Source organism: Tetrahymena thermophila, assembly GCF_000189635.1.
Source record: "Tetrahymena thermophila SB210 genomic scaffold scf_8254097, whole genome shotgun sequence".
Lineage (NCBI taxonomy): Eukaryota > Ciliophora > Oligohymenophorea > Hymenostomatida > Tetrahymenidae > Tetrahymena > Tetrahymena thermophila.
Genome location: NW_002476048.1, coordinates 1 through 13,671, shown reverse-complemented (window position 1 = coordinate 13,671; position 13,671 = coordinate 1). Strand labels below are relative to the sequence as shown.

At 18.4% G+C, this 13,671-nt stretch overlaps 2 protein-coding genes across 2 annotated transcripts in view; both read right to left on the bottom strand. All coding sequences in view use genetic code 6, as the record gives it.

Moving 5' to 3' along the window:
- The window catches only part of TTHERM_001390280 (hypothetical protein), a gene marked incomplete at both ends in the record, with an annotated part of 549 nt that extends 487 nt beyond the window's left edge, over positions 1–62 (bottom strand). Inside the window, one exon of the mRNA XM_012800545.1 lies at positions 1–62. This exon is cut by the window's left edge and continues 168 nt beyond it. Coding sequence (XP_012655999.1) covers positions 1–62 — 62 coding nt within the window.
- A 2,018-nt stretch (positions 63–2,080) lies between these two features.
- On the bottom strand, positions 2,081–13,407 carry TTHERM_01390270 (kinase domain protein; the record flags this gene model as incomplete). The annotated part of the gene is made up of 34 exons (XM_001025927.3): positions 2,081–2,114; positions 2,169–2,258; positions 2,377–2,466; positions 2,582–2,671; positions 2,785–2,874; positions 3,139–3,249; positions 3,378–3,461; positions 3,709–3,798; positions 3,904–3,993; positions 4,058–4,147; positions 4,214–4,393; positions 4,492–4,581; positions 4,694–4,783; positions 4,913–5,002; positions 5,111–5,200; positions 5,271–5,360; positions 5,525–5,614; positions 5,717–5,806; positions 5,910–5,999; positions 6,078–6,167; positions 6,240–6,401; positions 6,513–6,587; positions 6,633–6,725; positions 6,892–6,978; positions 7,089–7,172; positions 7,338–7,436; positions 7,565–7,708; positions 8,189–8,323; positions 8,410–8,499; positions 9,315–9,428; positions 9,489–9,587; positions 9,768–9,887; positions 10,003–12,834; positions 13,334–13,407. 34 exons carry the CDS (start codon positions 13,405–13,407, stop codon positions 2,081–2,083), a joined length of 6,057 nt encoding a protein of 2,018 aa, XP_001025927.3.
- Between the last annotated feature and the right edge of the window lie 264 nt (positions 13,408–13,671).

Sequence of the window (13,671 nt, the reverse complement as noted above, 5' to 3'; positions counted from 1 at the left end):
CCTAAATAATCTTTTACAAGTAGTTCGTAAAATAAATTAAAAAATTATTTGTTTAAATACATTTAAACTATAAAAAAATTACATGCTTAGATTAAACGATATTTATTCTGCTATGGAGAAATGGTTAGCCTAAATCAACTTTTAATAAAAATGAAAATATTAATTACATAAAAAGCCTTTTTTTTAATATTTAAAATTAAATATGAATTATAATATTGTTTAAGCTTGCTTGAAAATAATTAGCTTAAAAATAAATTATGTAATAAAATATTTTATTTTTAAATTATTTAATGATTTATTTATTTTAATATTTATCTAAAAATGATCAAATTATTCATTTTTTTGAATCTTTTTTGTGAAACTTAATGAATTTCGCTATTTAAAATATATATGATTGGCAAGCCTTTTTTTGATGGTTTTTGTTTGAAATTTTCGATGATTAAATTAATAATATTGAATTAAGTAATCCGTTCTAATATGTAACAAAAGGTATGTGGTAAAAGTTAATTTTTATAAAATATTATAAAATCAAAATAAGCAACAGAATATGTAGAAATTTTACTCTCGCAAAGCTTAATTTCAGTAAAATGAGTAATTCCTTTTGCTTGTTTGTTAAGATAAACTTTTAATTGAGACATTAAGATAATAAATTGTAATATTATTTTAAGATCATTTAAAATCCCTGATGATTAGATCTTGAAAAATAAATCCTTATTGTTGCAAGCTTAAAAATGGAGGAAGCTCATTTAATCTGAGTGAGCTAGAGTTGATAGCAGTTTATAAATAAATTCATAATTTATTGCTTATCTATCTAATGTAGGAGTTTTATAAGCTAAGATTTTGAGAACATTGAAAAACTAATTTTGAATATTCTCAAGAATCATTTTTTTCTTCAATGATGTTATTTCTGTTTACAAAGCTTACTTGATCTACTTTGATAATTTCTTTTAAGCTTATATTTTTGTAATTATTCTATGCTTAAATAAAATTTTCTGCTATTTTTATGCAATTCAGCTAAAAAAAAGACTTTTGGTTAACAATTTATTTACTTTTCTACTAACACAATTTGTTATATATATGAAGAAAAATTAATATACAAACTTCTTTATCAATATTATATTACATATAGTTTCTTTAATTAAATCTATGTAATTATATAAATTTTTCATTTTATTTTGATTTTTTTATTCTAATAACTCAACACAAAAAAAATAAAAGCAATCTTTTTTTTTTAAATCATTCATATTTATGATATTAAATTAAAAAGATAGATAATCAAAACGATAACGATAATGAAAATACATTAAAAAATATTAGAATTCTGGTTTTCTTTTCTAAAAATAAATTTCAACATATTTTAAATATATTCTTTTTATTTTTAAAACTAAAAACAAATATGAAATTTAAAAAATAAATGTTTTTGTAAATTAAACACTTTTGAATACTAAATACAACTAAATTATTTGTATAATGAAAAATTATTGAATTTTAGCTTATTAACCATTAAAAAATTCCATCGTTTGGATGTCACTTATCATGAAAAAAGATTTTTTAGGTATTTATTAAAAAATCTGATTTTTATATTTTATAATAGAATTATAATAAATTATTTAATTTATTACAATTTCAAAAATAAATAATTTTTTAAATCAAAAATTTTAAATTTACCTAAATTTTGTGAATTAAGTGGGTTAAGGGACTATTTTAAACCAACTTAGGGAGAGTGTACTTTAAACATTTCTTGCCCAATTGTGTAATATGATAATATATCAAACAGTATATAATTCATTTTTACTTAGTAAAAAACTAAAATTTTACAGGAAATTTGGGTTTAATATTTTGCAAGCTGCTGTATTTTTATTTGAATTTATTTTATCTAATTTTTAAGACTAGATTAGCTTTTTTAATTAATTAATTAACTCACTCACTCACTCACAAATAAATAAATATAAGTTAGAATTTAGCAGGAGTAAAATTCAACAAAACATAAAAATATTTTTTGTATCATAATTAAAATATTTGCCTATTAATATATTTCAGATAAATTAAGATATATTTTTTGTCTTTTTGACTAGTTTAATCATTCAAAGGATACATCAAATTCATCATCATTTCTTTAAAAAATTATTAAATATAATTTCAAAAAAATGAAAATTTAAGAATTTTACTCAAAAGAATAAAATAATTTTATGATGTGTTGACTTCTTTCTAAAGCTATTTTTAGATTATCCTTTCCTTTCGCACTTATCTAATTATAGCTAAAATTTAAATAAGTAAACAATTAATGAATTATTTAAAGAACTTAAAAATATAGAAATATAGATATGAATTATTTCTTTTATATTTATTTAATAAAATTAAATTAATTAAAAATACCTTAAATCAAGATCTAATTCAGTAATATTTAGGCATTTTTCCATAGTATTTGAAATACTTTGAGCTCCTTCGTCTTATATTTAATTAGAGCTAAATATACATTTTATTTCATAACAGTAAATGTGTAAGTGAAATTTTAAATAAAGTTAACAAAATAATATTTATTTTTTTAATTATTTTCTCTATTAAATTTCAACAAATTTACTTTAAATTAAGAGTCAAATTAGAAATCTTTTAACATTTTTCAATAGCACTTGCGATTTCTTAAGCTCCTTTATATGTGATTTAATTGGCCCTTTAAAATTTTTTAATTTATACAAATATTAATAAAATCAAATAAAGGAGCAAAATATTTTAAATACTAAAAACTAAATAATTAATTAAATATAATGATTTTTATTTAATTACTCTAATATAAGTATTAGTTAAGTAATATTTTAACATTTCACTAAAGCTCTTGAGATACAATAAGCTCCTTCATCCTTAATTTAATGTTCACTAAAAAAATAATATTTAAATTATTTTTAAATTAAAATGGTATATCAAAAAAAAATGGTAACATAAAAACTTCTTTTTTCTAAATTAATGTTGAAGTTAAGGCTAAAATTTTTTAAAAATTTAAGTTAATTTAAATCATCAAATATTAATTTTTAATATTTTTTCTTGTACCCTCCTTAATTTAGAAAATTTACATGATTGTTAGTTGGATGGTTTTTTAAGAATCTAATAAATCAAAAAATTAAATTAAACTATAAAAAATACCTAATACCAAGTTCAAGTCTAGTAAGATATTATAATTTTTCTATTTAATCATAGAGATTCTGAAAATTTTTAGGAAGATGTATGAGATCTTGAGTAGTATGATAGCACCAACTTTTAAAAAATTATATAAATAATAAAGTAGAATTAACAACTTTAACAACAAATTAAAATATTAATTAGCAAAATATTTTTCTTATTAAAAATAAAAATTTATCAAAAAGGCTTGAGTATAAAATTACTTGAATCTAAGAGATAGTTGAGTAAGATTTTAACAATTTTTCAACAATTTGCAAATATTTTTAGAGATATAATTGAAATGCATGCTATTTATAAGATAGATAATTAAAATTTTAATAATACAAATTACTTTTCAACAGAGTTGACAGAAAATTTCGATATCAATAAAATGAATGAAAATTAAACATCAATTAATTTCTATTTTCAATTAATTTTTTTAATATCAAAGCTTTCGATTCCCAACACTGCTTTTCAATCATAAATAATCAATCAATAAAGTAATTAATTAATTTTATTAATTTAAAAAATAGAAATGAAAACTAAGAAAGTTACTGAAATTGAAGATTTAATTCACTAAAATTTTCACTATTTGCCAAATTTCCTGCAAAAATATTAGAAATAGCATACCCCTAAGCGATTTCACTAATATTTTTTTTGTTTAAAGTAATAAAAAATAAAATAAACAAACTTGGATAGTTTTTTTTAATTTAAATGTTTAAATAAAATAAAATTGTAATTTAAAATTACTCTAAAATTAAATTCAACTTGCTAATTATTTGACACTTTTCCAAAGCATTCGTAATACTGCTTATACCTTCAGAAGTTATTTTATTACCACTTTAAAAATATTTTATTTATATTTTAACTTAAAAAAATTAAATAATAAATTCAAAAGTATTACTAAATATTGAGATTTAAAAGTGTGAGATTTCTACATTTAGTCAAAGAATTAGCAATAGCCTTAGCTCCTTCATCAAAAATTTTATTATTCCTAAGAAATAATATTTCAAACTAATTACAAAAACTTTTATAATAAACAAACCAATTTAAAAACTACATTAAATTGAGAGTGATTTCAGTGAGACTTTGACAATTTTACAAGAAATTTGCTATTATTTAAATTTGGCCATTTTCAAGATGATTACCTTTCAAATAAAGATTTAGTTTCTATAGATTTTTACGCCTTTTTAGACGACGTGTAATATTCTTAGTTTACTCAAGACTGATTTAATTACCACTAAATTAAATTTTATTTAAACTTAGAAGTAGAAAAGAAATCAGTTAATTAAAATAATTAAGAAACAAATTATTTTTTATAGGATAAATAAATTTTACCTTAAATTAAGACTAAATTAAGTAATATTATGGGATTGTTCATCGTTATTTTCAATATTCAAAGATACATTCATATCATTTTATACTTTACTAAAATAGATATTTTCAAATTAGATTTTAATAGATTTATAAAAATAAATTTTAATACAAATATTCAAAAAAATTCATTTATTTTTACTTAAAAAAATATAAATAAAATTACTCAAAATAAAGACTAAGGTGAGTAATTTTTTAACATTTAAATAGAATGTTAATGATGCTGTTGAATCCTTTACCATCGATTTATTAATATCTAAAAACGGAATAAAGTTATAAGCATGATTTTAAAATTTAGAGATAAAAATTCTAATTAAGTTAATTTTAATTATCTTAAAATATTTTATTTCAAAATATGTCAAATAAATTTTATGAAATGAATTACGTAAAATCAATATTTAAACGAGCGATTTTATTACATCTTTTCAAAGCATTTGAAATATTCATAGCTCCTTCACTTGAAATACCATTTTTACTAACAAAATTAATTTATTCGATTTTAAAAGGTTTAAAATTCATTCAAAAATTTATATCAAAAATTTAAAAAAAATAATTTTAATCAATAAATTTTAAATAAAACTACTTTAAAACAAGTTTTAAATAAGCCATGTTTTCAAATTTTTTCAAACTCCTAACTAAAATATTTGCTCCTTCATCTTTAATATCGTTCTCACTAATTAAATTTAAAATAGGTAAATATGAACAAATTTGCATATAAAAATTAGAAATAGCTTGAAACTTACCTTAAATCAAGATGCAACTAAGATAGTTTTTTGAACATTTCCAATGAATTAACAATATTTTTAATGCTCTCTACACCAATATTATTATTCCTTAAAAATTTAAATTAATACAGAATTTTTTACACTAGCTATATTTATTTTATTTAAATTTTTGAAAATAAAAATGTATTGACTAAAATAAAGAAAAATAGTAATAAATAATCGAATTATTTTTTTTAAGGGAGTATGAAAAAATTAAAATTTTAGAAAATAACCTTAAGGAAAGATTAAATGTGGTAATATTTTGACAATATTATAAAGCTTCTGCAATGCTTTAAGCCCCTTTATCTTTTATACCATTTTTACTATTAATTAAATTTTTCAAAAATATTTTATGAATAAAATAAAATTAGAAAAGAAGTTAAAAATAATTATTTATTTATTAAGTAAGTAAAATGTTATATTACGATAAATCAATATCTAATTAAATGGCCTTTCTAAAGTGTTTAATAGCGTTTGAAATATACTCAGCTCCTTAGCTACCAATATGATTTTCTCTATGCAAAAATAATTAATTTAAATTGAATAAATTTATAATAATAAAATAAATTTATTATTTAAATAACCAATAAAATTTATTAGCTTAAATTAAAAGAATACGATAAATTGAGACTTAATTCAGTTATTTCTTCAAATTTTTCCAAACTATTTGCAATAATTTAAATTATTTTCTCCCTTATACAGCTTTTACTAATATATTTATTTTTTAAACATTTGTAAATTAAAAAAAAAATTATTAAAAATCTAAAATAATTTAATGATTTCTACCTTAAGCAAAGATTTAATTTAGTGGTATTTTAGCACTTAGCTAAAGCATTTGCAATCATTTAAGCTTCCTTGCTATAAATATATTCTAATCTATTAGATATTATTATTTATTAAAAAAGTTCAAAAAATAAAGAAAAATTAAGTAAATTTTAAGAAAATTACGTATAGCATAAATCAATTTTGAATGTGTTTACAGGTTTATCTAAAGAACTCATAACAGTTCCAAAATCAAAATTTTTCATATGCTTTAATTTGATATTACTTTTGAACTTATACAACATATTTTTAATAACTGTAGCTGCCTCTGAACATATTGTATTGAAACTTTTTTAATATTTTAAATAATATAAATAATTTAAATAAAAATATATGGAAATTAAATCTATAAAATTTATTAAAATTAATGAAGAAATTATTATGTAATAAATAAATTACTCTAAATAAAGATTTAATTATTCCATTTCAATATTCAGCTTTTATTCAATTTCTTTTATGCTCTCTTTATTTTTGCTAAAAAAATAAATCAAAAATTAATAAAATAGCTAATTAATTTACATCATGCTAAGGCAATTGAATTAAACATATTTATTGATTTGTTCACAATTTTTAAAACATTAATCTTCATTAAATAATTAGCTACCTTAAACACTTGTTTTAATTTATTTTTATAAAAATGTAAGTTTAACTAATTAAGGTTTTGTACTCAAAAATGACATTTCGAGAGTAAAAATATAAGGGAGTATCTTAATATTTGAATTTTTACAGTAAGTAAATAATATTTAGTTAATTTAAAAAAATAATATGTTTATATTACAATAGATTAAGATCGAATTAACTTTTTTATTTTGTTTATAAATATTGAGCAATATTTTGAGCAATAGTAGTAAAAATATTTTGCCAACTATTGATATTTTAAATATATTTTTTTATTATTTATTTAATATTATGAAAATTAATATTTATAAAGATCAACAAAATAATTGTGAATTAAAAACTTAAAAATTATATTACTTTATTTAAATTTCTGATAGAGTAGTAATCTTGGTAAATCTACTTCCAAAAAAAAAGTCTAAAAAACCAGAATATTGGTGCAAACTAATTTATAATAAATTACATTTAAAGAGGAGAAAATTTATTAAAAGTAAAAAAAATAACTAGCTTTATTTCATATAAATATATATATATTTTTAATTAAAGAAAAAGATTTATTCATCTACTTACTAACTAAAATCAAAATAAAGTAAAAAAATATATTTTTACCTTAAAATATTATTTTATTAAGTAGTATTTTCGCTTTAATCGCTTTAATCTAGATACTCTTCAGGTATGTCAGATATTTGATCGCTTAACTTTCTTTCTCTAAAATTTTTGGTTTTCAAAAGAAAAAGAAAATAAGAATCATCAAATAAATAAATGTGATATATGAGAAAAGGAAGCAGTCAATTAAGCTATTATTTTACAAAAATAAGATAAAAGAAAATTGTTACGTTTTATCAACTTTTTAAGTAAGCTTAAATTAATGTTAAAATAAATATTCTCTGCCTATGTAACCTGGACTGTCCATTTGACATTTAATATCATCAATAATATCATGTATATTCAATCTAAATCCTTCAGTATTTATTTAATCACTATGATTATTAAGGTTTATTTATTAATTTATATCCATAAAAATAAACGAAATAAAATTTAAACTGGATTAAAATAATTAAATGAAAAAATTAGTGAAATTAATTAATTAATTTTACTCTAAATAAATAACTAGGTATAAAATATTTTTATTATTTTATAAAACCTTAATATTTATAAGAACTCCTTATAAAGTGATCATGTTTTGATTAATAAATTAAAATTTATTTTAAATATTGTTCAAAAATTACTCATTCAATTAAAATATATAAAAAAGTTCAAAAATTAAATTTTCATCCATTTTAATTAATTAATTTTTAATTAGCAATTAAAGCTTTCTTACTTAAAATTTTTATTAGTATTACCTAAACCTCAAACATCATTTGGGTAAAAAAGTTAAATTAATTGAAATCACAGTTATTATTATTTTTTAAAATTTTGGTAAATATTAAATTTTACTGAAATAATAATAAGAAAATTACTTTAAATTAATTCTAATATCAATAATTTTCTTGAGGTCAGTTTATGTACATGTAAATGGAAATGAAATCTTTAAACGATCATATATTTGTTTAAGAGTATCTTAAATATATTCAGTTACTTCATTATCTTTAAACCTATCATTATAAATATTTTTTTAATTAATATAAAAGAATTATTTTTGACCTTTTAAAATAAATAGAAAAATTAAAATTGAAACTACTTTAACTCAAAGTTTAATGAAGTAAGTTCTTCACAATCTCTAGCAAACATAAAAAATATTTAAAAACTCTCATAAAGACATAAACTTTTCCTATATTTTATATAAAATGTTAACTCATTGAATTTAAAATTGAAGTATTTATTAAAATCAGCTTAAATTTATTGTGATGGATTATGGTTTAATTTAACAATATCGCTGTGGCTTTTTATTAAAATAGCTTTGACGATAATATAAGTACCATAATTATTAATTTTTTTATCATTTCATTTAAAATAATTTTAAAAGGTTAAGTTTTTAATTTAAGAATGAATACTAATATTAATTAATTATTGTTTTGAAATATTGAAATTCTTAATAATTTTTTATTAAATAAATTAAATAATTTACTATCCAAAGTTAACATTTAATTCAGTAATTCTTGGGCATTTCTACTAAAAATCTTCTAACATATTTTTATAATAATTCTACTAACATTAATCCAGTATTTCTAACTCGGGATATTCACTATTAAAATTAATAAAATAAAATAAACATAATTTTTAAAAACTGGTCATAATTTTTTTTTCATAAAACTACTGGTTTGATATTTAATAAAAAAATTGCTAAAATAAAAGAATATCTTTTATTGTTATTTAAAGAAGAAAAAATAAATTCTTAAATGAATTAATTGTATTATTTCTATTTAAATTTTCTTTTAAAAATTATATGATAGATAAAATAAATTAAAATTTAATTATTTAAACTTTATATAATTAGATATCTAAGATGTACATAATTTAAGAAATCTATCATATATTTTAAATACATAAAATCATATCGATTTTATTTATTTGCAAAGAAAGAAAAGTAAAAATATAATTTAGAATAAAAAAAAGTGAACTTTCTAATATAAAAAAACTAATTACCTAAAATCAAGTGTTAATTGAGTGATATTATTTAGAATTTTAGCTTCCTCTAAAAATTAGAAATCACTCATTTAGTAAGATTACAAATTAGGAAATATATTATCGCCTAATTCTCTATAAATAATAATATTTAAATTATAAAAATTAATTTAATTTTTAAACAGAATTGCTTACATATATTTGAATTTCAATTTGAGAGCTTGTACTTTTCTCAAATTTGATGTAAAAAAAGTAATAACTGAAATATCTTCTTAACTAAAATATTCACGTGTTCTATAATATTTTATTTAATAAAATAATTTATAAATATGTCTTTGAGCAATTAATAAATAATCAAAAATGTATCATGAAATTTATTTACTTTTTAGTAAAATATTTAAAATTTAAAAAATATGAAGAATTTAAAAAAATTTGTAATTTATTCAATTTAATTAATTAACCAAATAATTTTACTATATTCTTAAAGTTAAAGATCCTTCCTTCTCAAATTAAAATTTACTTTCATCACATCTATCTTATAATTCAACATTCAAACTCGTAATTTCTTCAAAAATAATATCTTTTTCATGCAAGCTTTATTGTAGTTTAATAATAACTAAAATTAAACATTGACATAAAAAGAAAATTATTAAAAATAAATAAATTTAAATTTCTTTATAAGCAAAGCGATTTTAATTTAAATAATTACTTTTTTGGATTGTAATGTATTATATTATAAAAATTGAGCTAAGAATTAAGTGATTCTAACTCTTCATTAAATTTTTCCAAAGAACCTAAATATGTAAGACTTATTCTTTCGCTTTCAAAGTAATTTATGGAATTAAGCAAACTCTCACTCTATATTTCTTTTAAAATTTCTTTGTTATCCTTACCAATTGTTTATTAAATAAGACTTATTGATTCAATTATTTTTTTTTCTTTGTTGCTAATTTCTTCTTCATTAAAAAACTAATATTTTTTTTCTTCTTTTTTTTTAAGATACTTTTCATAGTAATTAATTTTATATTCTTTATATGGCAATTAGTTATCTTTTTTTATTTTAACCATTATATTTTTATATTTTTATTCTAAACTATTTAAAACTCTCTTGCATTAAACAAAGCTATAAATATTTAATTCTTATAGCTTTATAAATATTGAATATAATTACCAAATACTTTTATCAAAATAAATTTATAAATTTGATTTTGGCTTATAGATATTCAAGCAATTCAAAATTAATAATGGCAAGATTAAAATTTCCTTTTCATATTTAACAAAAAATTTAATATCTAGCTATTCATTTTTTTAAAAAAGAAATTTGTAAAGACATAGGCCCATTTCTTTCAGTAATTTTTATTTGTAATAAGAACCATCATTCGTATTATCATCTTCAATAAATTAAATTACTTCGTAAAGAGATTAGTCATAGCAATTTTACTTTCTTAAATACCTAATCAATTTGATAATTACCCTATCAAGCATATGAAAATCCTAGTTTTTATTTTATTTTTCAAGAGAATCATAAAAATCTCTTATAATTGGATATATATCATTTGATTTTAGCAATAGAAGCTCTATTATCTTTATTTTTAATTTATCAAATTCTTCACTTATATTAACTAATTTAATTAATTCAATCAGTTTATTTTAATTTTCTTAAGATAATTTTGTCTTATTATTTAGCTTTATTAAGATCTTAGTTACAATTCTAATAGATTTTATTAGGATTTCTGACTAACTATCATCTTCAAAATCTTTTCTAAAAATTTCGTTAATATATTAGAGAGATTCTTCATATTGTTTTCTTTTACATAAAATATAACTTTTAGTTATCAGTGCCTTAATTTTAATTGGATTTAACTGATTCTGCTTATTGCTATCTTGACTTTTTTATGAAACAATCAAAAGAGCTATATCAGCATATTAATATTATGATTCATACTGAAATACTTTATTTTCTTTTTTGATAACTAAGTATTGTTCTATCTATTTTAAATATTCCTCTAAGAATACCTCAATAACTTCATCATTAGTAAATTTCATTAAAATATTTATAAACTTTCTTGGCAACTTAAAGCAATCTATATAAATAGAATTTTCATCATCTTTACAAATTTTTTCATCAATAAATTTATTTAAACAATCATAAATTTCTGAGTGATTTTCTAATTACATTAATAATTTTTGGATAGTTTTACCAATAGAATAGATATCATGATAAAAAGGTAAATTTTTATCTCTATTTTTTGGTGTATATCCTTCTGTATACATTTCATAATCACAAAAAGGATTAATAAAATCAACTTACTATGAAGCACCAAAATCAGATAATTTGTAATTATTATCATCAGTTTTTAAGATATTTCCTGGTTTAATATCTGAATGATAGATATATTTTTATCTAAGTACAATCAATAAATGAAATGCAGTGGAAATAAATTTTAAAGTTTCTTTAAGACTATAAACTTTTTTTGATGATATTTCATCTTTAAGACTCATTTAACATTTTTAGATAATTTAAATGATATAATCAGTCTTATTAATTTTATCTACTATTAAATGAGAACTAGTTATATTTAAAATATTTTATTCTTCTAATTCCTAAAATCTTAATATTTCTCTTCCTTATTTAGTCAGATTCTAATCTCTATCTAATTTAATTACTCTATATACTATATTGTCATCATTTTGATTTGCAAATATATCTGCTTCCAATCCACTGTCTATATGATCATTTAATTTAAATATTTATCTTAAAAATTGCTCAGAATCATTATCAAGAATTTTTTTTTTTAATGGTTGTTTCTTTTTACTTTCTTCATTTTATTATTTGGCATTTATCATTTCTTTGAGAGTTTAATATCTCTCAACACCTTTTTATCCAAATTAGGAAGACGTATTTTTATTAGAAATGCAAATACCTTAGTCTGATAACTGAAAAGCTGTTTATGATGATTATGAGATAATTGTAGTGCTTTAATGCTATTTTCCTTTTTATCCATCTAAAATTTTTTATTTTTTCATTTTCTAAGTTTAGTCGATTATTTCTATATACTTGGGCCAATTTAAAAAAAATTCTTCTAGTTCCTTATTTAATTTATCATATTTTCCTTATTGAGTATTAGAATAATTTTTTTCATTTTAAGTTTCATCAAATTCAACTTTAATTTTGTTTTCCTCTACATTTGTACTTTTTAATGAGCTAATTTTTTTTCTATTTTTCTTAAAGATTGTTTTTTAATCGCTATTAAGATTTTTTAGATTTTTACTACCTCCAAACAATTATGATTTCTTTTTGTTAGATATTGTATTTTCTTTCAACAAAATTTTTATAATTCTTGCTTTTTATCCAATTAAAAGAGCATTTCTTAACTTATTTAGTTTTGGTTAGGATAATTTATTTATGATGTCCTTATTTTGCTGAATGATTAATTTAGTATCATTGTCTTTATTAAATGATTATTATTAATCAGTGGAGAGTTATAAGTTAGTTGTAGAAATTGCCTTACTATTAACTTGTCTAGCTGTTTTAAGAAAACTAAAGATTTTAAAAAAGAAAATAAATACAATAAATATTAGTTGAGAATAATTTTTTATGCTGTATATTAATTATTGAATTTTTATTTAATTATCTCCAAATTATTTATTTATTTAAAATTTAAATTTATTTTAATAATATAAAATAAAACTTTTTAGTTGAAACTATTAGTTTAAGTTGAGGATTTACTTGAAATCCAAATATTATGCCATTTAAATAAATGCTTTTCAATTTAAATTAAAGTTATATTGCTAATTTAATTCATTAATTAAAAATATATTGATTGGTAAAGAATTTGCTTATTATTTTTTACTCTTTAAAGTATGATAATTATATATTTTAAATATATTGATAGAGTTATTTATTTTAAGATTTTAAGGTAAATATTTCAAATAATTAATTTATTATAAAAACATTAAAATTATTTAGAAAATAATTTGGTATTTAAAATTGAGAAAAATATTTTGATTAAATACGTTAGAAGTTTAAAAGAATTTACCAATACTTATTTTAATAGTTTAACTTAAAATTCTCTTTTGAAATGTAATGTGCTAGATCCTGACCATTTCTCATTTTTAATGGTTGTATTTAATATTGGTCTTCTTACTTTTAGTATGTTGATAAAAAGCAATTTTAATAAGGAAGAGATAACTTTGGTTATACTGATATTGCTTTATACTATTTATTATTTAGCTAATTATTAATATAAATATAATTTGAATAAAGAATTATGATTTGTAAAATATTTTGTGTTTGAAAACCTAAATAATCTTTTAACAAGTAGTTTATAAAGCTATTTAGACAGTTATCTATTTAAATTATATTTAAAATTATAAA